Genomic DNA, 24,756 nt, shown 5'->3' on the forward strand with positions numbered 1-24,756 from the left:
TAAATCTGGCCAACCGGGGCAATTTTGACTCATTTGCGAAAGACCCCATATGAAAAGTAACAACCAAAGAAAGGGCTTGGGATGTGGCTTAAGTGAGAGAGTGCCTGCTTAGCAAGCACTGAGTTCAAACCCCACTGCTGCCTAAAAAGAAAGAAAATCCTATTTAGAGCTTACGGGTTGTCAGTTTCTCCTGCCGTTAGCACATGGCACACGCAGTGTTTAATTGTCTGGAGGTGTGAGGCGTTGTTCCTGCACCTCTGCCTGTCCAGGCTTTGCATACATACATTGTTAAGGAAACTTGCAGAAAGCATGTGCTTTGTCAGAATAACTTCCCGATTCTCACATCCTCTTCTTCCATACATCTAATAGAACTGCAGGAAATAGAAGCGTCCTTGTCCTGCATCTCCTCTGTGAGGGTGTCATGAGGTGCTCTCTCTTTGTGACATCTTCTCTGAGTTCATTTGTGTGTGTGTGGGCGCGTGCACACACAATTAAGTTTGAACTCAGTGCCTACACCTCAAGCCACTCCACCAGCCCTTTTTTGTGATGGTTTTTTTGAGATGGGTCTCTTAAACTATTTGCCCTGGCTGGCCTTGATCCTCCTGATCTCTGCCTTCTGAGTGGCTAGGATTATAGGGGTGAGCCATTCGCACCCAGCCTCTCTGTTCGTTCTTAAATTGTCAAGAATCTTCCACGATAATTGATACTTCTTTGAATTAACTTTTACAGTTTATTTTAGATTAGAGTAAGGCTAAAACAGTCTCAGATTTCACTTCCATTAGCAACTATACAGGATCTGGTGTAACAATGGCAACCCATAAATGGATAAGGAACCTTTTGTAAAAACAGACGTCTTCTGGCAAGTGCCATTTTGTTTTCTACTGACTCATATTAAAGCAGATCTCAAGGCTAAGATAAAATGGTTAATTCTGCATCTTTGACTCTGGAATGAACATGTTACATAGTGGGTATTGGTGTTGCCAATACTGGCTGGGCACAGTTGTATACGTCTATAATCCCAGCACTCAGGAGTCTGAGGCAGGAGATTGTGAATTAGAGCTGTCAGCCAGGGCTACATAGTGAGACCCTGTCTCAAAAAATCAAACAAAAAGTCTGTTGCTGACTCCCTAGAGAGAGAGGGAAATCCTTTCTACTTTCAGACTTCGGTTGATTGCCCTAATTAGAAGTCTGTTTGGTTATATATTTTATTATATTCTTCACTTTACTGAAATATGCATTAATATTAGCCATATTGGAGTGGAAGACTTCAGAACCCCATGGCCTCAGTAAATGCCAACCTCAGCAAACAGGTTTGGAGAATGGTGCTGCCTGTTTTGGTTTCTAAGTTCTGGAGCAGTCCTGCTGTATGTCACATGCTGTGTTTGAGGCGACCTGGTTAAGGTCACACTCTGCTGGCCTAATAGCAAGTTGGAGGTGACTCCCTGGAACCCAGAGACGCTCACTAGCCTGTGATCGCGACTTGGGTTTCATTGCAGTCAGAAGTTTCCAGCAGCACAGTGTGTTCAGTCAAAATGGGCAGAACTGCAGCTGGCGGAACACCAAGCTCATGAGTAGGGGCATTGGCAGAGGAAGAGCTCTCCGATGGGAGCCAGTCTCTCCCGGCAGAATAGCAAAGGCCACTCCAGGGAAAGAAAACTGCAGCATGAAACAGCACCAATACCAGCCTGCTCATTAATCTACACTTTAAGAACCTGACTTGTTTGCAAAGACAGCAGATGAAGAAAGTGTCTCTTGCTGTTTCTCTTTACTCTACAGAAGGAATCGACCTGGTTGCCGCTGTTGTACAGTGTTTTTTTCTTCCTAGGGCATGTCCTTAGTTATTCATTGCTCTTATCTAAACAGTATTTTAACTTAACTTGGAAGCTTTCCTTGAGTAGCTGATTTCACAGATAATTACTAAGTAATAACTGTGTGATAAGTTTCCCTCCCATGTGCTTCCTTAGCCACTCCAGGGTGAGCCAGGAGTTTCTCAGAGTACTTTGTGTAAATCTCCACGCATTGATGGGTTTATGTTTTTTCTTCACATATCTTAGGGAGTCACTTACCCAAGTATTGGGGTTTTTCTGTCAAGAAATGTCTTGAGTTTTTTTTCCTGGCTCTTATTCACTAATCATAGGGTAAGGCAGATTATCAGACACCTCATCTCTCCCACCCCTTGCAGGCCTGGAAGAAGTGAAGGTGGCCTTCAGAAGTGGCTGAGGATGAGCCTCAGAGGGGCCATGAACTTTGAATGTTGATCTTTCTCCCATCTGGGCTTTCCCCCATTCTTAGCCCTCTTTTCATCAAGCATTGTCAGAAAAAAGATCTCCTGTCTGTTTTGTTTTTTTTTTTTAAAGTTGTGCATAGCCAGGTATGGAGGTGCATATGTATAATCCCAGCACTTGGGAGACGAGAGGCAGGGGTACCGTACGTTCGAGGCCAGCCTGAGCTACATAGCCAGACCCTGTCTCAAAAACAAATAAAAAAAAAGTTGTACATGCACACAAAAAGTGAGAAATCTTTGTGTTTTTGCTCCAAGCCACACATGTGCAAAGGAACCACTGTTAGTTTAGGCCTTTCTGGATTGATCCTCTGCATTGAGAAGCATCTACATCTGTGTCTTCTCCCCTTTTACCAAGATGTCCGCAGTGCCACACTCTATCAGCATCTTGCATTTTTCTCTTAACAGCGTGAGAAGAGTATCTTCCCAATTTTTAGGGTCAAATACTTTATTTCTTTAGTCAGTCATTCATTTAGCAGATATTTCTTGAAGATGTATGTGCCAGGCATACTAAATTAATGCTAGTGCGTGAGGGGCAGCACTTTGTGACCCTAGGGGGCACACAGTCCTTAGTTACTCTGCGGGTGTCCATGCGAGGGAGCCCACGGGATTGGCAGGCTCCTCTCCATGCGGGCTGGGAGTGGAGAGGGAGGCTGGGAAAGGAGGAGCCATGTGTGGGGTTTTAGAGGCTGTTAGGTCTCACTCCGGAGAGAAGTCTTCCTCCTAAGCTGTGAGAGACTGCTTTCAGCTAAGCTTTTGAAACATTTATAGTAGGGTTTTCAGTTAAGTTTTCTCAAACTTCAGAAGAACTTTTTTTTTAATTGGCTCCATTTAAAAAATCTTACTGTATTATAAAATGGTGCCTGTGTAAGTGACCTTTGAATCATATCTTGAAGGGCTTCCCTAACTGTACCTTACCCTGTCCTTGCTACAGCCCAGATGCTGCTGATAGCACATCTTTCGATGTCCAGTTAGGAGACATTATCCTGACGGCGACAGATGGACTCTTTGACAACATGCCTGATTATATGATCCTTCAGGAGCTAAAAAAGTTAAAGGTAACGGACTCAGCGGTTAGCCGGGGAGCACTGGCCCTCTGCACACCGGGCTCTGTTGAATCAGTTGTCTTTCTGTAGTTCTGCAAAGGACTATTTTGTTGACTTGTAGAAGATAATCATTGCAATATTCCAAGTGGTTATAAATGGCAGTGCTCATAAGAACTTGAGGAGAGAGCAGGCTTTCATCCGCGTGTTTAGCAGGGTGGTAAAGGCAGGAAAAGCCTGTAGGAGGACCTGCTCGTCTGTATTCTTTGTAGTTTAGTGGCATGGCCCCTTTTCTCCTCTTAATCTTTTTCTGTCAGCTCTTTTCCTTTATTCTTACCACACACCCAGCAGGTGCTTAGGCTGGAAAGACAGGAAGTAGTCATACCAGAGCCAGCCCAGGCAGCCGCAGCTAGGAGCCTTGCTGCGCCTGGAGCCTCAGCAGTAGTGAGACAGTTCAGACTCGACTCCCTAGAGTAGCAGGAGGCAGAAAACAAGTTCTTCAGGGTCCCCTGGCTCTGGGAAAATAAGTCTTGGCTCTAAATCTTTACCTCAACCTACTCTGACCTTGGTGCGTTTCTTCAGCTGTCCACACAGTAGTTTCCTCATCTGTAAAACGGTAGGGGGACGGGGGGGGGGTGATGGAGTGCTTGGCTTGCCTCACAGGGCTGCAAGGACAACTAACTGAGCCATGTGACGGAAGTCCTTACACCGGCCTTGTCTGTGGTGGTCAGGAACTCTTAGGTGCTTACGTGAGTGGACACTGTGCTCCCTGAGGTGATGGGCAGGAGCAGACACCAAGCAGTCCCTTCTGTCATGGAGACACAACTATAAGATGTAATGCCGATGGTAAATAAGAAGGAAATAAGCCAGGCTGAGGGAATAGGTTGGTCAGGGAAGGCCTCTTTCAGGAGGCAGCATTTACTAATAGTTAAACTCACATGATTCAGAATTTCTGCCTGTTAGAGCTGAAATGGACCTTGTTTTCCCACCCCATTTTGCAGATGAGGTTGAAGCAGCAAGGGTGTGAGGGTGTGACTGAAAAGTACATAGCTAGACAAGAATCTTCTCTTACGCTATAAAGCCTAAAGGTACTTTCAGAAGGACAACTGGAAACTCTTACCTGGAGAGCAGACTGTAGTTGGCCAGGGTTCATTCCCAAACTTGGAAACTTTTAAAGTCATTGTGAAAATGATGTCAGAACTCACCTTTTCAGTCCATCTCATTTTAGCAAGAATACCTTAAGAACTTCAAGTAGGAAAGCAAGAATAAAAATGGAACTTCAGGGCTCAAAGCCACCCACCAAAGGGTCTTTTAAGGAGGTGACAGGGAGTTTCAGTCCTATTAGTGAGTTATTTAATGTCTTGCCTGACTAGAATAAAACTTGAGTGGTAGAAAATGTGTTTGGCCAACTGTTGCTGTCTTAAGTGTGCCTGCATGCAGAGATCACAGGAGGCGTTCTGGTGGAAGTAACTCCCTCGTCCTTTCACCTTAGAATTCAAATTATGAGAGTATACAACAGACTGCAAGAAGCATTGCTGAGCAAGCTCACGAGCTGGCCTATGATCCAAATTATATGTCACCTTTTGCACAGTTTGCATGTGACAACGGATTGAATGTGAGAGGTAAGCATTCTTTGGGAAGGTCAGAGGGACTGACTGGGTACATGGGAGAGTGGGAGCTTTCTGGGCTCTGGCCGAGAATGTATGTCTTTGAGCAAGGCCAGGAGGGCAAGAGCAAGTTGAGTTGTGGTATGTTCCCACTATCCTGAGGCTGCCCTCCGGCAGCGCTGACACAACCTAACCCTCTTGACGCAGCCACTACACTGCTCCAACCTGCAAGCCAGCCTGCAGGCCTGTGCGTTCCTAACAGTTTCACTTTTGCCCATGTGGCTGACATGTCACTGCTCCCTTCCTCTGGCTCTGTGGGACTCGTTGATGGTATTTGCCTGCCATATTGCCCCAGCAGATTTTGAAAAGGGAAGCGATGTGAACCTGCCCTTGACTAAAGAGTCCTTCTATCATCTGCATGGTATGCATGGGCAGGCGGCCCCAGCTGGGGCGACATGCTGGTGCTGGCATCTCAGAACTAGGCGAGTGGGTCAGGCTTTTGCTGAATTAATATTGTGACACGGAGAGCATTTCTGAGCCCAGGAAACCGTCAGAGAGAAAAGCTCATGCCACGGCTGTTTGGCAGATTAGAATACGAGGCTATTTCTAGTTTCAAAACATTGGACATGCTTGTCCAAATTAGGCTTGTGGAAGAAGCATGTAACTTTCTCATCAGGCTGAAGTTATCCTAACAGATTTTGACTGTCCTGTGGTTGAGGTAAACAGAGGATATGGTGGCCATTTTCACAGAGCTTGTGATGCAAAGGAGCAGTGAAGATTTTTTTAAAAACCTCAGTTAAATTACATGACATTTCCTAGTGGTTTTTTTGTTGTTGTTTAATGGTTTCTCTTTATCAATCTTTTTTTTTCTTTTTTCTACGAGGGCATATTGGCAAGCCAAACCTGCTGAAATGCAAGCGTTTGTGTCTGGTTTTACTTGGGCTTACATTCTTGACTGGCTTTTCTTCTTAAAACGTACTGATGGGTTTCCATTTGTGTCTTAGGTGGAAAGCCAGATGACATTACTGTCCTCCTCTCAATAGTGGCCGAGTACACAGACTGACTGGCCGAGCCGTCGACTCCTGCCTTTCCCATCATCACCCCATTTTCCCTGCCATGTGTGCTGATCCTGCTGGCAGGACCGCGTTTCTTTGCCACTGATCTCAGCGGCCAGTGACGGAAGCTCTGGCCTGAGACCCGTGGAGATCTTTGTTGAGAACCACTGCAATCATCCACTAGCTTGTCCCTGCTGGCAACAACCGAAGAGAAGCAAGATTTGAAGCATGGCCTTCATTCCTCATGGAGGTTTTCAAAGCCTATTCTTTTCAAAAGCAGTTGAAGTATTGAAAATGAGTTATGTTGGTAAAGCGAATTCAAAATTACAGTGTGGTAATGGGATTTTAAAAGTCTAATACAGGTTGTGTGTAATGCTGCGTCTACTAGAAACATACACTGTCCATCAGAAGAAGTGTCCACGTGCTCTCCACAGGCATGGCCTTTGTTGTGGTGATCTGGCGTGGCTCTGTGTTCTCATCGTCAGCTCCTGTTTTGCAGGAGCTTCGAACTTTGCTCTAAAACTGTGCTCTGGGCTATGAAGTCTTCATCCCAGGAGCTTTTTTGTTACAAATTGGAAGAAAATTTTTAGTTCTGTGGATGCAAGTATTTTGTGCTTTTAAAAAGATGCTTAATTGTGTTCCTGTGATTAAAGTTTGGGCAGTTTATCAATTAGCCCAAATCACAGGAGGGGGACGGAAGGAGACTCCTTCCCAGAATTTTTTAATGGAAATACTGCTCAAGATTATAGACTCCCTCAAAGCTTAGAAATCTAACGCTATGGCTGAAATTCTTCCCCACCATTGGAAAGGATGCCCCTGGCGTTGGGGGGGGGGGGTCTCTAGGCCCCAGGCTGACGGGTTGAGAATAGACAGCGACTTTGGGTGGCCGTGCTGCCATAGTGCCCTCAGACCTCCCTTAGGAGCCTGGCTTTCTTAGAGCACGCGCGTTCACAGCGTCTGTGTGGCAAGAGCACTGCGTGCAGCGGCGGTGGCAGCACAGAGCCCACCAGGAAAACTCCTCGTGATGATCTGACACTCGCTGTCACCCAGACAGAACTGTGGGGTCCTGGGTCAAGCTTAATGTTTACAGTTTCCGAGTAGCAGTGTGTAGTGTCCTTCTAAAGCTACCCCGCATTCGGTCCTGTTACCTGCAGGTGTGTGTACAAGTTGACTGCTGTAAAGATAGATATTTTTGGGTCAGTTTTTTTTCTTCATTAACTTGGTGGTAGAAGAATATACATATATATATATATATATATATGTATATATATATATATATATTTAGAAATCCTTAAATTAAAGCCATGTTTTATATACGTCAGGTAAGAGTGGATAGATGAGAGTGCAGCTAAACCTGATGGAGCCACTGGAGGAGACATGAGATCCTCTCTGAAGGAGACACTGACTCCCTGGTTTATTGCATTAAGACTTATGTTTGAGGTTACCTCACCTTGTTTCAAAAAATTGTGTTTTGTGAATTTGTACTGTATATTTGAGTAACTGTCAAGCTTTTGTTTTATTTAAAATTGTTTAACATGTACCATGTACATGTCATTACTATATTTCAATGCATCATGCTTGTAACAGGCATTTCGTTTATAATAAGAATGAGTTATTCATTTGTAAGCCGTTCAGTAATTTATCTACTATTCCTAAATTGGCATAATGTTAGGTACCTATTTTGAATCACCTTTAATGACATGTTAGAATGCCTTAACTACCCTAACTTGACAAAACAGAAATCTTCAGTAGAGGAGGTGGGGGCAGGGCAGGGGTTCAGGGGCGGGGAGACTGTCTAAGGAGCCATCGTTATGCTCTGATGGAACACGGAGTGTGCGTGGCAAGTGTGGGTATTTATTTTGCACAAGCTCTTTGCAGTCTCTGTGTACTTAAAAAGTAAAGAAAGTTGCATCCAGATGGGGTTTGTTAAAAGGAATGCATTTGTACTAGGACTGATGACTTCAGCTCTTTTGTTTGGGTTTGTAATTATTTTGGGTCAGAGGCATGTAGCCTTATGATCTGTGTTTACTTTGCATTAATTTTCCAATGCCGACGTTTAATTCCTGGTAGAGCAGTGCTGGTCAAGTTATTGGCATTTCTCTGCTCTCACTTAACCTGTCAAACAGTCTTTGTAAAGCCGGATTGATGGTGTTTTCCACAACTTATTTAATCAACTTACTTTTTTGAGCAGTGATTGTTAGAAATCAACAATTGGTTGTTCTAGTGCCGCTCAGAACAGTGGGGCAAGAAGTGACTTTCACAGTGGATTGACTTTGGACGTGGCCTGTAAGTTAGTGACATAAAATTCTCTTTTCTGCTCCCCCCCGTCGTTTTGTTATGCACTTATTTTCATGACTGCCAGGGGTCAGGTGGAGTGCTCTCCTGTCCTCGTGGTCAGAGGCTCGGTTGGACCCACCGTACACTTTTCCATGTCACAAACCTGGCTTCCCAGGGGCATGGCTGAGCTATACCACTTGGCGGGTCTAATTCTGAACCTGATGAGTGTGTGTTGATTGTATTTTAAATCAAGCAGTGTACACACACACACTTGCCTCATGTAATGGTCTTTTATAACAAAAGAAAAAAATTTGGATTTCTAATTTACAAGTGGCAAATTATCCCTCTCTGGATGCACCAAAGACCAGTAAAGTTTATAGCTTTTCCATCTATATTTATAAAGCAATACTGTATTATAAAAATCAATATTTTTATCACATGCTTGAAATTTTTATTTTGTTTGTTTTAAAATGTGCACTCTAAACATATCAAAACCTTATTTCTTCCTATGAACTTAAGCTGCCTGCGCACAAAAAAAAAAAAATTACCAAATGGAGATGAAGTAGATAGAGTCCACAGGCTCTTAAACACTGAAAGAAGAAATGAGGGGAAACAGAGTTTTTGTCCCGAGTTACTGTACTCGTTTGACGTGGCTGATGTACTAACTCACACATGAATCCATTCCAGGTGTGTGCGTGTCTGGGGGTTGGGCTGTGTCTAGGGTAGGAACTCGGTTTCAAGCTTTGCATGATGGGAAAGTGCCCTTTCCTGTCACTGCGCTTGTTCTGGGTAGAGTAGCCCGCAGATGGAAACCACCTGCAGCACCACTGCTCCATCAGGCAGCACGCGAGAGCATGGAACTTACCGAGTCAGTTGAGTGTTTGGAGGCATCAACAAGATTGGCTAGCCTGTAACTGTTGGTAGTTTTGGGTAAGTCCTCTTCACCTTATACCAGCTAGCTTTGGTAGAAGGTACACAGTCAGTTTCTGTGGAAACTGAATCATATTTTTGCATTTAACAATATCTGTTTGTAAAGCAAAATATGAAGCAGAAAACAATTGGGTTCTATTGCTGAAAAAATTAAATTTGTTGCAAAATTGAACTTCTCAACTGAAAACAGTGTCCATGTTAACACTTAACTGTTAGCAGGTAGTTTCTGGTAAAGATGCCTAAGTAATGAAGCAAATTTGAATCTGTGTATACTAATGAGCTGCTTTTTTATGTTGAGACTATCATTATTTGTCTTACCCAAGAGGCAATTACCTGAATTGGATGTCTGAAATATAACTTAAGCAGGAATAGTTCTGTAAATACATTTAAATAAACTGTAAAGATATTTAATAAATATAGTATTTATACTAATCTGTATCTTTTTGTTTTTATTTTTTTTGGTGGGGGGGGTGAGACGACACAGAGTCTTGTAGTATAGCCCAGGCTGGCCTCAAACTCACAATTCTCCTTGTCTTAGGCTCCCAAATACTGGAATTACAGTTGTGTGCCAACACGCCCTGCTTTTCTGATTTGAATACTAACTTAAAAATCAGCTCTTGACATTGAGTTTGCTGGTCTCTACCAAGTCCTCATTTCCAAGCTTCTTAGTCTAGGTTGACTAAGAAGAGACTCTTACGCTGCATAGCTGCCATTTTCTGTCCTTTCTGCTATAGCTCTTTTTCTCACCAGCTAGATTGCTCTATTAGTTAGCTTCCTTTGTGCTTAAGAGGTTTTCCCAGCTGAGGCTTTGTGCCTTCCAAATGGTACAGAGTGAAGCCATCAAAACGCTGGTGTATGAAAGCTTAGCACACTAAATTCAGGGTATAGCACTTGCCTAGTGTGTCACACACTGGGCTTCAGCCCTGGCACCACAAAAACATTTAGGAGTAATTAAGCTTAGTGGCACTCTACTGAATTTTTAAAATCCACAGCTTTCACAGCACCACTATGCTTTGCAGACAGTGCTGCGCCCAGACTGCCTACAGGTTACTTGTGAAAAGTAACCCTACCTGGTCCATGATAAACTAGAAGCTTCTCCTCACAAGGCAGCCCTACAGACTTACTCCGTGTAGAAAAGTTCTCTGTGTAGACATGTGCATTTGTTGGGAATATCAGGAGTTCCATGATAGTCATTTAAGCATCAGAGTGAGGGGAAGGAGTTGAAGTTCTGTGGGCACTGCCTGTTTCCACACAAAGCCTGGTGAAAGCCATTTTCATTCAGAGGAACATCGTGGGTGAACAGGAGTTTTTATTAGGTTACGGTGGGCAGCTGTGACTCACTAAGGCACAAGAGCCAAATTCATTCTGGGTTCAGTTAGAACTCTCGCAGTGCTTAAAGTGTGCTAATCCAGTCAGCCACCTTTTCGGAGTGCTCACAAAATCTGAAGTACAAGTGATTGCCAGTGAGCATTTCCTATGGTTTGATGATCTTCCAAAGACCGAAATAAGATGTTAGGGATGTAACAGGCAGGGTGTGAGGCTCGTTGGTTGGGTTACAGTGGACTGCAAACAGGCTTGGGGCGGGAGAGATACATAAAGAAGGTATTACAGACAGTGCTTTGGCGCTAGACTTTTTAATCTGTTGGTGCAAGTAAGAGAGAATTCTTAAAGGAGCCAAGAATAGACTTCTGTGTCACTCAAACTTGGGCTGCGTGGAGACTGCTGCTCTATCAGAGCCGCTGTACAGAGACTTGTCACACTCTCACACCATTCTTTTCTGCATCGCAGTATAAAAAGCCAAACAGAAAGCAGAACAATTGATGGCCAGGAAAGAACTTTACAATGTATAAAAAAGACCCTTGACCTCTTTTTCTACAGATTACTTTAAAAATCTTACAACAATGGACAAAAAAAGTCATTAAGTGAAAAGACATTGCATAAGGTTTGCTATTTCTGAAAGCACCAAAAAACTGTGTTGGCATCAGGTACAGAGCCTGCAGCGGCTCCCACACCCCCATGACAGCCGAGGAGGGCACCTTTCACAAAATGGGCAGGAACCATTACAGGCTCCAGGTGCCTATGCATGGAACTCTGATGGGCATTTTTCTACCTCCCAAGTAACAACGCATTTAAAGGAAATTTTATACACTTGACAAGCAGCTGTTTGGAAAAGCAGAGGCCCTTCCTTCACCTCAGAGACACCTGGGACAGCAGCTCCCACACACTGTAAAGTAAAAGCTCCTGCTGAGGTGCAGGTGGGCCCGTCACTGAACCCAGGCCCAGCTTCATACCACTAAGCATCAGAATGTGGACACGCCATCATTATTCATGTCCTCATCACTGTCACTCGCTATTGCCAGACTGTCAAAAGGGTGGTCGATGTGTTCTTGCTGGTAAGAAGAAACTGCCCCGAAGAACATGGAAGAAAACTAGAAGGGGAAAAAAATTGCACTGTTTATTTCAAAGTGAGAATTTGCTCATTAAGTGCTCCAGGTGACAGCTCTTTAAGGAATGGGGACCAATATGGTATCCCTGTCTTAGTGAGTAATGGCTTGTGGAACACCCAGAACCTTCTTTATATGCACACCATATCCTAAAACCAGACTCTGCCCTAATTCAAAGGTCCCAGGCAATCTTCTGTCTGGGGTCTGCAATACGCTGACTTCTCTCCTGGAGACTTTCACTGGAGATTTTCACCAGGTCAGAGAAACAAAAGTGGCTCCGCAAGCAACGGAAATGAGCTGAGCTGTACTCCCTCCCCTCCGGCTATCTGCTCACAAGCCACTTTTCCAGGACAAGCCAGTCTTTCCCTCCTATCTGCCTTCCAGCCCCTCCTAGGCCTTCCTGGGCTGGGGAGGGACATTAGCATTTCAGATAATCTAATGCCATCTTTAAAATGCAGATGCCTCCCCACACTGCATCCCCCTCAGCTTGCTACTGCCTTTCCTCTTTGGCTCTTTCTTAAAAGCTTCTGACCCCACCACTTAACAAATTTTTCATTTATTGATTGGTGGGACTGGGTTCGAACTCAAGACTGCACTCTACCACTTGAGCCACACCTCCAGTCCATTTTGCTCTGGTTATTTTGGAGATGGGGTTTCGTGAACTATTTGCAAGGCTGGCCTTGTGCCTCAATCCCCCAATCTCAGCCTCCCAAGTAGCTAGGTTTACAGATACAAGTCACTGGTACCAGGCCAGAAGTTCTTATTGTAATCACCAGATGTAACCATGTCCTTTAAGTCAGTGTCCCAGTTAGGTGTCCTTCCACTTGAGAGCTACTGTGACGGTGCCTTCCCCAGCCTTCCTCCCATCCCACACTGGCCGCTCAGTCTGCTCAGTGGCTGCCCTCTTCTACCCAGTCTCAAACCAAGGTTGATGAAAGGGCACTGTGAGCGCCCAAGAAGGTGGAAAAGACAAGAAAACAGATTCTACCCTGGAGTCTCCTGAAAGGAACACACTTCTGCCATTTTGGACTTCTGAACTTCAGGACTATAAGACAAATATATTTCAAGCCACATCATTTTTGGGAATTTGTTGTAGGAGCAATAGGAAACTGATACACTGGCCTTGATCGTAACTGGAGGCACAGTGTCAGCTGCCTCTGAAGAGTCTAGTCTTGACCAAGGTCAAGGTACTAATTCTGGAAATGACCTAAACAGCACCAGTGTCTACAGAAGGCCTATGGTTGTGTGCCAGAAGCTCTCGGTGCTGTCCATGGTGCCTGCTGAGGCAAGGTCTTTGAGCCGCCTGATTTTGCCACTGGCTAGGGTGAGTGCTATTTGTTGCCCTCCCTCATTCCCACCTCACCTTCCCCTTTAAATCGCAAATGGCCGACAACAAAGAAAAAAAAAATTGGTGGAGAACATTTTGAGACTATCTGCAAGTGAGCACTGGCCTCAAGTACAGCATGAACTAAGCAAGAAGAGAAATCATTATAAAGTGTTTTTAAGCTGGTGGAGTGGCTCAAGTTGTAGAACAAGCATAAGGTCCTGAATTCAAACCTCAAAAAAAATTACTTTAAGCCAGGTGCTGGTGGCTCATGCCTGTAATCCTAGCTACTCATGAAGCAGAGATGAGGAGGATCACTATTTTTAACCAGCCCAGGGAAATAGTTAGAGAGACCCTATCTTGAAAATACCCATGACATAAAAGGAGTGGTGGAGTGACTCAAGTGGTAGAGTGCCTGCCTTGCAAGCACAAGGCCCTGACTCTGGTACTGCAAAAAAAAAAAAAAAGAAAGAAACAAAAATAGTCACATATATACAAGCAATAGACAGAGAACATACTATTGAGAAAAGCTCATCTGCAATAGCAACAGAGATTAAGATTAGTTCTATAGGAATAAACAATAAATGTGCAAAGGTTCCATGAGCAGAACTGTAAAACACTTCTGAAATACCACAGACTTGAACAAAAAATGACATTGCTATTTTTGGATAAATGATTCAACAGGATAAATATCTCGGTTTCCCCTAAATTAACACAAATGTAAGGAAATCCGAATAAAAAATACCAACAGTTTTTTATGAAGCTGAGTAAGTTGATATTAAAGTTTAAATTAAAAACAAGAATATTCAGGAAAAAAACTAAGAAAACCCACACTGGGATACTAATACTAATCTTACCAAACTCATACCCTAAAGTCACCATAATGAAGTGTGAACTGACACATGCAGAGACTAACAAATTAGCAACAGAAAGTCCAAAGAAAGTCCTGTCAAACATGTAAGGAAATCCTGCATATGATAAAGGGGACACACCAACCACTAGGGCAAAGATAGACTATAATAAATGGTTCTAACCAGGTGTGGTAGTACATACCTGTAAACCCAGGTATGAAGACTGAGGTAGGAAGACAGTGAATTGAGGTCAGCCTGGGCTACACAGAGTGACCCCTCCTTAAAATCAAACAAACAAAACCAAGGTTCTGGAATAGCTGGATAGCCATTCTGTAAAGATGAAATTAGATTTTCAACATGTCAATGAAATCATGGGAATTCCAAGATGGCAGCTACAGGGAGGAAGCAGAAAGAGTGCCTCCTATAGTGAAATCTTGGAGAGACGCTGGAGACATACCTTGCAGGCAAAACCACAGAGAAGAGGCAAAACTTTGACCCCTCCACACCTCCAGCCGGGGCAGAGAATCACCACTTCACGTTAAATGGAGAAACCAGGAGGGCCCCCAGGCCGCTGCCAGTTGCCCGCACCCAGATGGCTTGGGAAGATGCAGACAAGGTGAGCTAAGTGGTAGGCGGTACTCCCACAGACAATCCTGGGCCAGAGCAGCATAGCCCCCTGGACAGACCGACCTCCACCCAGGGAAAAAAGAGAAACTGAGTAATAAGAATAAAGACACGTTGCAAAGAGGGTGGGGCACACTGAGCGCCGAAGAGAGGGGGAGAGGACTCCTTCCCGGAACTGTAAATAAACAAGCCGGGCCTGGCCAGAGAGGCTCTGGCGGGAGCAGCAGCACCGCCCAACAATCAGGAGCGGGAAAGCTTGTAAAAGCCGCGGTTGGAGGAAAACTCCACAGGAGAGAGGGGAAGACCCACCTCCCACATGAACTGTAAATAAACATGCAGGCCTGAAAAAGCGGATGCAGTGTCACCTGCCCCAGTATGCTTGGAAAGGGGAAAGCTTGTAGCAGTGGCATCGTGCACAGAACTCTGAGTAAACAAACCTGCGGGGCCAGGTGATTGTTAAGCTCACTCCTGAGATCTGCATAAATAAATCCTCCAGCAACAGCAGGCTGACAGCAGTGGGCAGGCAAGCCACAGCCACAGATAAGTCATTCACAGAACTGTCTCCAGACTCTCTTTTTTGCCTCTCTCCCTACCTTTGATGAGAAAACAACAAAACTACACCTGCATGATGAAAAATTTACTGAAACTGTATTGCACTTGAGCTTGGGACACTTTGTGGGTTTTTGATTTTTGTTTTTTTTGTGTGTGTAGTTTTGTTCTATTTTATGCGTCCCCTTTGATGAGACAACTACAGAACAACATCTGAGGCACCATCTCCAGGACTGGAGGCTGAGACGGACACCAAAATTATTAAGACTGAAACTTCATTGCATTTGAACTTGGAGGTTTTTTTTTTCTATTTTTAATTTTGTTTTATTTTTATTTTTTATTTATATTTTTTCTTTCATTTACTTATTTTTTATTTTTACTCTTATCTTTGTTCTTTTTATTTATTTATTTATTTATTTTTCAATCCTCTCTCTGTCTCTCTAATGCCTTTTCAGCTTACGGTTGATTAGTACACTGTCTCTCCCTGTTTATATCTTTGAAACTTTTTGCTGGTTTCTTTGTTTTGTTTTTTTTCTACTTGTTTATTTGTTTTTTCCTTTTCATTTAACTTCTTTGCTTTCCATCCCCTCTCACCCTTCCATTCTAAATACAACTAGTGCTATTATTACAAGCCAGAAAATACTTAATTGCACACAGTATAGGGACAATAACAACACCAAAGGCAATGACGGGAAGACAAAAAACAGGGAAACCAGTTTCCCCACAGCAAAAAATTAGTACAGGAACCAGAGGGAAATGAAGAAAACAGATACTCAGATCCAGACTCCAACAAAATGAAGATAAACTATGCCAAAGAACCCAATGAAGCCCACAAGAATAATTTAAAAGAAGACATACTACAAGTACTCAATGAGAATTTTATAGAGATGATACTGGATAGGGTTAACCAAAATGTACAGGAGACACTCAAGAAAAGAAATTCCAAGACAACAAAAATAGAGAATTTGAAAAAGCAAAAGAAGAAATAAAGGAAACCATAGAAGCACTGTATAAACACCAAAGTGAAACAGAGAACACAATTAATAAAGAGATAAATGAACTCAGGACAAAAATAGACAACATTAAAGAGGAAATGACTCAGGATATGGAAAACCTCAGAAAAAAGAATGAAACAGAAATGCAAAACAAAATGGAAGGCTAATCCAGCAGAATAGAACAAACAGAAGACAAAATCTCAGAACTTGAAGATGAAATGGTAATTAAAGGAAAAACTGAAGAACTATTAATTAAACAACTCAAGACAAGTGAAAAGAAAATGCAAGAACTCACTGACTCCATCAAAAGACCAAACTTGAGAATCATGGGCATCGAAGAAGGAGAAGAGGTGCAAGCAAAGGGAATGCGTAATATATTCAACAAAATAATAATGGAAAATTTCCCAAATCTAGAGAAAGATATTCCCATATGATGCAAGAGGCCTCCAGGACACCAAACAGACCAGATCAAAATAGAACTACCCCATGACATATCATCATTAAAACAACAAGCTCAGAAACTAGGGAAAGAATTCTGAAGGCTGTAAGAGAGAAAAAACAAATAACATACAAAGGTAAACCCATCAAAATCACAGCAGACTTCTCAACAGAAACATTAAAAGCAAGAAGAGCATGGGGTGAGATCTTCAGGGCACTGAATGAAAATAACTTCAACCCTAGGATACTCTACCCAGCAAAACTATCATTCAAAATAGATGGAGCAATAAAAGTCTTCCATGATAAGCAGAAACTAAAACAGTATGTGACCACAAAGCCACCACTACAAAAGATTCTGCAAGGGATTCTGCACACAGAAAGTGAAACCCAACTTAACCATGAAAGGACAGGCAGTACCATATCACAGGAAAAGAAAAAGCAAGAAAGTAGAGAGTAACCTCAATTTAGGCACACACAATCAAACCTTCAAACAACTAAGACAACTAAATGACAGGAATCACCACATACCTATCAGTACTAACACTTAATGTTAATGGACTTAATTCACCCATCAAAAGGCACCACTTGACGAAATGGATTAAAAAGGAAGATATAACAATTTATTGCTTACAGGAGACCCATCTCACCAACAGAAATAAGCATAGGCTTAGGATGAAAGTCTGGAAGAAGATTTACCAAGCCAATGGCCCCCGAAAACAGGCAGGAGTAGCAATACTTATCTCTGACAAAGTAGACTTCAAACCTACATTGATCAAATGAGATAAAGAAGGATATTCCATACTAATAAAAGGGGAAATAGACCAAAAGGAAATAATAATTATCAACCTGTATGCACCCAATGTCAATGCATCCGATTTCATCAAACATACCCTGAAAGACCTAAAAGCATATATTAACTCCAACACAGTGGTTGTGGGAGACTTTAACACCCCATTATCATTAATAGATAGGTCATCCAAACAAAAAATCAATAAAGAAATCCAAGATCTAAAATATACAATAGATCAAATGGACCTACTTGATGTCCATTTCATCCAACTTCTAAATAATATATATTCTTCTCAGCAGCCCATGGAACCTTCTCCAACATAGATCATATCCTAGGGCACAAAGCAAGCCTCAGCAAATATAAGAAAATAGAAATTATACCGTGCATACTATCTGATCACAATGCAGTAAAACTAGAACTCAACAACAAAAGTAAAGACAAAAAACATGCGAACAGCTGGAAACTAACTAACTCATTACTTAATGAACAATGGGTCATTGATGAAATAAAAAAGGAAATTAAAAAGTTCCTGGAGGTCAATGAAAATGAAAACACAACCTACCGGAACCTATGGGACACAGCAAAGGCAGTCCTGAGAGGAAAGTTTATAGCCATGAGTGCATATATTAAAAAGACTGAAAGATCCCAAATCAATGACCTAATGATACATCTCAAACTTCTAGAAAAACAAGAACAAGCAAATCCCAAAAAAAAATAGAAAGAGAGAAATAATAAAAATAAGAGCTGAAATCAACAAAATAGAAACCAAAAAAACCATACAAAGAATTAATGAAACAAAAAGTTGGTTCTTTGAAAAAATAAACAAGATCGACAGACCCCTGGCAAACCTGACTAAAATGAGGAGAGAAAAAACCCAAATTAGTAGAATCAGGAATACAAAAGGGGAGATATTAACAAACACCATGGAAGTCCAGGAAATCATCAAAGACTACTTCGAGAACCTATATTCAAATAAATTTGAAAATCTTAAAGAAATGGACAGATTTCTAGATACATACGATCATCCAAAACTGAACCAAGAGGATATTAATCACCTGAATAGATCTATAACACAAAATGAAATTGAAGCAGCAATCAAGAGTCTCCCCAAAAAGAAAAATCCAGGACCTGATGGATTCTCTGCTGAATTCTATCAGACCTTTAAAGAAGAACTGATACCAACCCTCCTTAAACTGTTCCACGAAACAGAAAGGGAAGGAAAACTGCCAAACACATTTTATGAAGCCAGTATTACACTTATCCCAAAACCAGGCAAAGACACCTCCAAAGAGGAGAACTATAGGCCAATCTCCTTAATGAACATTGATGCAAAAATCCTCAACAAAATAATGGCAAACCGAATTCAACAACACATCAAAAAGATTATTCACCACGACCAAGTAGGCTTCATCCCAGAAATGCAGGGGTGGTTCAACATACGAAAATCAATAAACGTAATAAACCACATTAACAGAAGCAAAGACAAAAACCACTTGATCATCTCAATAGATGCAGAAAAAGCCTTTGATAAGATCCAACATCATTTCATGATAAAAGCTCTAAGAAAACTAGGAATAGAAGGAAAGTACCTCAACATTATAAAAGCTATATATGACAAACCTACAGCCAGCAGTACAAAAACTGAAACCATTCCCTCTAAAATCAGGAACCAGACAAGGATGCCCACTATCTCCACTCCTATTCAACATAGTACTGGAATTCCTAGCCAGAGCAATTAGGCAAGAAGAGGGAATAAAAAGAATACAAATAGGTAAAGAAACTGTCAAAACATCCCTATTTGCAGACGACATGATCCTATACCTTAAAGACCCAAAAAACTCTACTCAGAAGCTTCTAGACATCATCAATAGCTACAGCAAGGAGCAGGATATAAAATCAACATAGAAAAATCATTAGCATTTCTATACACTAACAATGAGCAAACGGAAAAAGAATATATGAAAACAAATCCATTTACAATAGCCTCAAAAAAAATCAAATACCTAGGTGTAAACCTAACAAAAGATGTGAACAACCTCTACAAGGAAAACTATACACTTCTGAAGAAAGAGATTGAGGAAGACTATAGAAAGTGGAGAGATCTCCCATGCTCATGGATTGGTAGAATCAACATAGTAAAAATGTCTGTACTCACAAAAGTAATCTACATGTTTAATGCAATTCCCATCAAAATTCCAATGACATTCATTAAAGAGATTGAAAAATCTACTGTTAAATTTATATGGAAACACAAGAGGCCACGAATAGCCAAGGCAATACTCAGTCAAAAGAACAATGCAGGAGGTATCACAATACCTGACTTCAAACTATATTACAAAGCAATAACAATAAAAACAGCATGGTACTGGCACAAAAACAGACATGAAGACCAGTGGAACAGAACAGAGGACCCAGATATGAATCCACACAACTATAACCAACTTGTCTTTGACAAAGGAGCTAAAAATATATGATGGAGAAATAGCAGCCTCTTCAACAAAAACTGTTGGGAAAACTGGTTAGCAGTCTGCAAAAAACTGAAACTAGATCCATGTATATCACCCTATACCAATATTAACTCAAAATGGATCAAGGATCTTAATATCAGACCACAAACTCTAAAGTTGGTACAGGAAAGAGTAGCAAATACTCTGGAGTTAGTAGGTATAGGCAAGAACTTTCTCAACAGAACCCCGGCAGCACAGCAACTAAGAGATAGCATAGATAAATGGGACCTCATAAAACTAAAAAGCTTCTGCTCATGAAAAGAAATGGTCTCTAAACTGAAGAGACCACCCACAGAATGGGAGAAAATATTTGCCAGCTACACATCAGACAAAGGACTGATAACCAGAATACACAGGGAACTTAAAAAACTAAATTCTCCCAAAACTAATGAACCAATAAAGAAATGGGCAAGTGAACTAAACAGAACTTTCTGAAAAGAAAAAATTCAAATGGCCAAAAAACACATGAAAAAATGCTCACCTCTCTAGCAATAAAGGAAATGCAAATTAAAACCACACTAAGATTCCACCTCACCCCTGTTAGAATAGCCATCATCAGCAACACCACCACCAACAGGTGCTGGCGAGGATGCGGGGAAAAAGGAACCCTCTTACACTGTTGGTGGGAATGTAAACTAGTACAACCACTCTGGAAAAAAATTTGGAGGCTACTTAAAAAGCTGGACATCGATCTACCATTTGATCCAGCAATACCACTCTTGGGGATATACCCAAAAGACTGTTACTCCAGAGGCACCTGCACATCCATGTTTATTGCGGCACTATTCACAATAGCCAAGTTATGGAAACAGCCAAGATGCCCCACTACTGACGAATGGATCAAGAAAATGTGGTATCTATACACAATGGAATTTTATGCAGCCATGAAGAAGAACGAAATGTTATCATTCGCTGGTAAATGGATGGAATTGGAGAACATCATTCTGAGTGAGGTTAGCCTGGCCCAAAAGACCAAAACTCGTATGTTTTCCCTCATATGTGGACATTAGATCAAGGGCAAACACAACAAGGGGACTGGACTTTAAGCACATGATAAAATTGAGAGCACACAAGGGAGGGGTGAGGATAGGTAAGACACCTAAAAAACTAGCTAGCATTTGTTGCCCTTAATGCAGAGAAACTAAAGCAGATACCTTAAAGCAACTGAGGCCAATAGGAAAAGGGGAACAGGTACTAGAGAAAAGGTTAGTTCAAGAAGAATTAACTTAGAAGGTAACACACACGCACAGGAAATCAATGTGAGTCAATGCCCTGTATAGCTACCCTTATCTCAACCAGCAAAAACCCCTGCTCCTTCCTATTATTGCTTATACTCTCCCTTCAACAAAATTAGAGATAAGGGCAAAATAGTTTCTGCTGGGTATTGAGGGGGTGGGGGGGAGAGGGAAGGGGCAGAGTGGGTGGTAGGGGAGGGGGTGGGGGCAGGGGGGAGAAATGACCCAAGCATTGTATGCACATATGAATAATAAAACAATAAAAATAAATAAAAATAAATAAATGAAATCATGGACTGGAGGAGTGGCTCAACTGGTAGAGCACCTGCTTGGCAAGGGCAAACCCTGGATCATACCCCAGTCCTGCCACAAAAATAAATAAAAATAAATAAATAAAATCACACAAGTTCTAGGAGCACACACATGGATGAATCCTTTAACCTCTAGGCAAGGAAAAACTTTCTACTAATTGACTCAAAAGTCTTTTGACAGTTTTTGGGGGTTTTTTTGGGTTGTTTTTTTTTTTTTTTTTGCAATATTGGGGTTTGAACTCAGGGCCTACACTGTGAGCCACTCCACCAGCCCCTTTTTGTGAAGGGTTTTTTTCGAGATAGGGTCTTGTGAACTATTTGCCCAGACTGGTTTTGAACCACAATCCTCCTGATCTCTGCCTCCTGAGTAGCTAAGATTACAGGTGTGAGCCACCGGTTCTCCGCTGACAGTTTTTTTTTTTATTTATAAATTTGACTACATAACATTTTTTGGCATGGCAAAAATCTTTAAAAGATATAGCTGATGATGTAGGGAAAGTAGTTGAGCACCATCTGCACAGATCAATGGCTAATAACCCCACATACATAAAAACACTTAAAAACGGGAAGGCATTAATGACGATTCACAGAAGTTGCAGAATGGCCTTTAAACATATTGAAAGAGTCAATGTCATTCACGGAGAAATGCAAATGAAAGCCACATTAAGATACCATTTTCCGACTATTGGTTTGGGAAAGAATTTTCTAAGGTTTTGACACCTTATGCAGTTTGCCAGGCTGTGGGAAACTCACTCCCTCCCCTGCTGCAGGGACCACAAACTGGCATAAGTCTGCAGGAGGGGACCTGGCAGGACCTCAAAAAACTACATCTGCACTTGTCTTCTGAGCCAGCTGTCACACTTTCAGGAATTTACCTTAAGGACACACTCCCAAAAACAGGAAAATTCATGGTGAAAGGTTATTCATTGCAGCTACTGTAATTCCGAAATACTGAGGGAAATCTAAATGCCCACACAGACAGTCACACATGGAGTACACCACAGCTGTTGTGGGGAAACAGAAACTAAAATGTGATTTCCAGTGTATACTGTTAAATGCAAAAGGCAAGTGAAAAATAATACTTGGAGTCTAAGAAAATATTATGTACCTGCTTATCTGCGAAAAAAAAAAGAACCACAAAATAATAAGTGAGAACTAATGAGATTTGTTCTGTATAAGAGGCCATGTTCTCTACGAGAGGACATTGTTGAGTGAAGTCTCCTGTGTTGAAGGCTTGGTACCCAGCAGGTAACACTATTTAGAAGTGATTGGGTCCTGAGGGCTCTTCCCTCATTCTGAATCTGAAAGATTCAGAATTTGATGGCATTTGGAGAGGTGGCAGAAACTAGGAGGTGGGGCCTAGTTTGCAGAAGTGGGTCACTGAGGTGGGCCCTGGAAGGGTATCTCTGTCCTTGGCCCCCTTGCTTTCTCTACTTCTCTGTCTAGCAAGCACAAGGTACTGAGTTCAAACTCCAGTACTGCCAAAAAACAAAATTAAGATAATTACCTGTTTATTTTTTCGTGTGTGAGGGGGGAAGACTGGAGTTTGAACTCAGGGCTTTGTGCTTACGAAGCATGTGGTCACAAAGCAGGTGCTCTACCACTTGAGCCACACCTCTAGTCCACTTTGCTCTGGTTATTTTGGATATAAGATCGCATGTGAAGTAGTTGCCTGGCCTCAAACCTCGATCCTCCTGATCTCAGCCTCCCAAGTAACTGGATTGCAGATGTGAGCCAGTGGCACCTGACCTGTCTATTTCCTTCAGTGAAATAATAATTCTTTTCTTGTTTTTTTTGGTGCTAGGGATCAAACCCAAGGCCTTGTATGAGTGCTCTACCACTGTGCTACCCCCTCACCTCCAATTAAATAATAATTGTACCTCAAAATAAAATGTTAACATTTGGGGAGTCTGAGAAAAGGCATACAGAAATTCCTTGTACCGTTTTTTAAGAAGGTCTGAAATTACTTTGAAGTAAAAGGCGAATGAATTTGCTGCCAATAAGCAGGGCAGTCATATTATGATAGTGTTACCAGCAATCCAGGGACTGTGGCTTTAGTCCTGTTCGCAGACGCTGCCAAGGCAGAGCAGCCCTGCTAATCAAGCAAAGACTGGCTGTCCTAAACAGCATGCCCAGCCAAACAACTGAGTGCTTACTGGAAAGGAAGCCTATGTGCCATGGGTGGCACAGGGTGCGTTTTATATGGGGGAGTGGGAGGGAAGGAGGAGGCCAGGTGATGACTGAATTAAATTCCCCAGGGAAAGCCAGCTCAGCCGTATGGGAGAAGTGAGCTAATGTAACACTTCTAAAAGGAGAATGACCTCAAACAATAATCACTAACATCTATGGAACACAAACCATGTGCCAGTTATATCAGTTAGTTCAGTTAATTTTCACAACAATTCCATTTGATGGTTATAATTATTATCCCTATTTTACTGAGAAGGAAGTAGAACCAAAGATCAGTAACTTGCCCAAGTTACACAGCTAATAAGAGAGGTTTGAACCCAGGAATCTGAACTGCAGAGCCAGGGATCTGCACCTTGTGACTCTGTTGATCTGAGATTTGAAATGATTCTCTCAGATGATGGTGGAGGAGGAGAACCCTGGGCAGAGGAGAGCAGAGGCACTCAGGCTATAGAAGACCCACGGTCATTCAGGTAGAACGTGATAATGGCTTATGTAGTTTATCCATAATGGAATTTCAGTTCTGCAGGAGTTTGCCACATTAAGGCAAATAATTCCCTTTAAAATAGTGCTTCTTTTTAGAATTTAAAGACATGATAGGAAATTTGGAGTGAGGAGCTTTAATGGTGCTCATGCTTACAATGCTAAACACCACTTTCTCTTGTGAGGAATGGGCAGTAGTAGTGAATTTCAGGGACCTGAAGCAGTAGGGAAATGATTTCCTGTTGTTGCCTGTGAAGAAGGAAGTGCAGTGAATGGGACCAAAAGAATTATCCTTATGACTTAGCATATTATTTCTATACAAAGGTAGACTATGCTATGAATATAATTTATTCTTTTTTTTTTTTTTTTTGCAGTACTGGGGTTTGAACTGAGTCTACAGCTTTAGCCACTCCACCAGCCCTTTTTGTGATGGGTTTTTTCGAGATAGGGTCTTGTGAACTATTTGCCTGGACTGGTTTTGAACCCTAATCTTACTGATCTCTGCCTCTTGAGTGGCTAGGATTACAGATGTGAGCTACCAGTACCCGGCACCATAATTTATTCTTGAAAACAAGTACCCAATCTCTACCTGAGTATAGCCTTGTTAGAAATTACTGACTGCTAGCAGGCAGAGATCAAGAGGATCGAAGTTCAAGGCCAATCAGGCAAATAGTTCAAGAGACCTATCTTCAAAGTTCCCAACACAAAAAAAGGGCTGGCAGAATGGCTCAAGTAGTAGAGCACCTGCCTAGCAAGTTCAAACCCTAATACCACCAAAAAAAAAAAATTACTGACTGAACAATTTAACTATTTTGTATTGATCGT

At 42.0% G+C, this 24,756-nt stretch overlaps 2 protein-coding genes across 2 annotated transcripts in view; one reads left to right on the top strand and one right to left on the bottom strand.

The window, feature by feature from the left end:
* The window catches only part of Pptc7 (protein phosphatase targeting COQ7), a 38,440-nt gene extending 28,809 nt beyond the window's left edge, over nucleotides 1–9,631 (top strand). Inside the window, exons 4-6 of the mRNA XM_020164224.2 lie at nucleotides 3,216–3,339; nucleotides 4,817–4,946; nucleotides 5,936–9,631. Of these exons, the coding sequence (XP_020019813.2) occupies nucleotides 3,216–3,339; nucleotides 4,817–4,946; nucleotides 5,936–5,994 (313 nt within the window). The 3' untranslated portion in view covers nucleotides 5,995–9,631. The remainder of the gene's footprint in view (nucleotides 1–3,215; nucleotides 3,340–4,816; nucleotides 4,947–5,935) is intronic.
* An 863-nt stretch (nucleotides 9,632–10,494) lies between these two features.
* Nucleotides 10,495–24,756, bottom strand: part of Rad9b (RAD9 checkpoint clamp component B) — a 46,682-nt gene continuing 32,420 nt past the window's right edge. Inside the window, exon 11 of the mRNA XM_074061199.1 lies at nucleotides 10,495–11,622. Within this exon, the coding sequence (XP_073917300.1) occupies nucleotides 11,494–11,622 (129 nt within the window). The 3' untranslated portion in view covers nucleotides 10,495–11,493. The remainder of the gene's footprint in view (nucleotides 11,623–24,756) is intronic.

Source organism: Castor canadensis, chromosome 18 (assembly GCF_047511655.1).
Source record: "Castor canadensis chromosome 18, mCasCan1.hap1v2, whole genome shotgun sequence".
Classification (NCBI taxonomy): domain Eukaryota; kingdom Metazoa; phylum Chordata; class Mammalia; order Rodentia; family Castoridae; genus Castor; species Castor canadensis.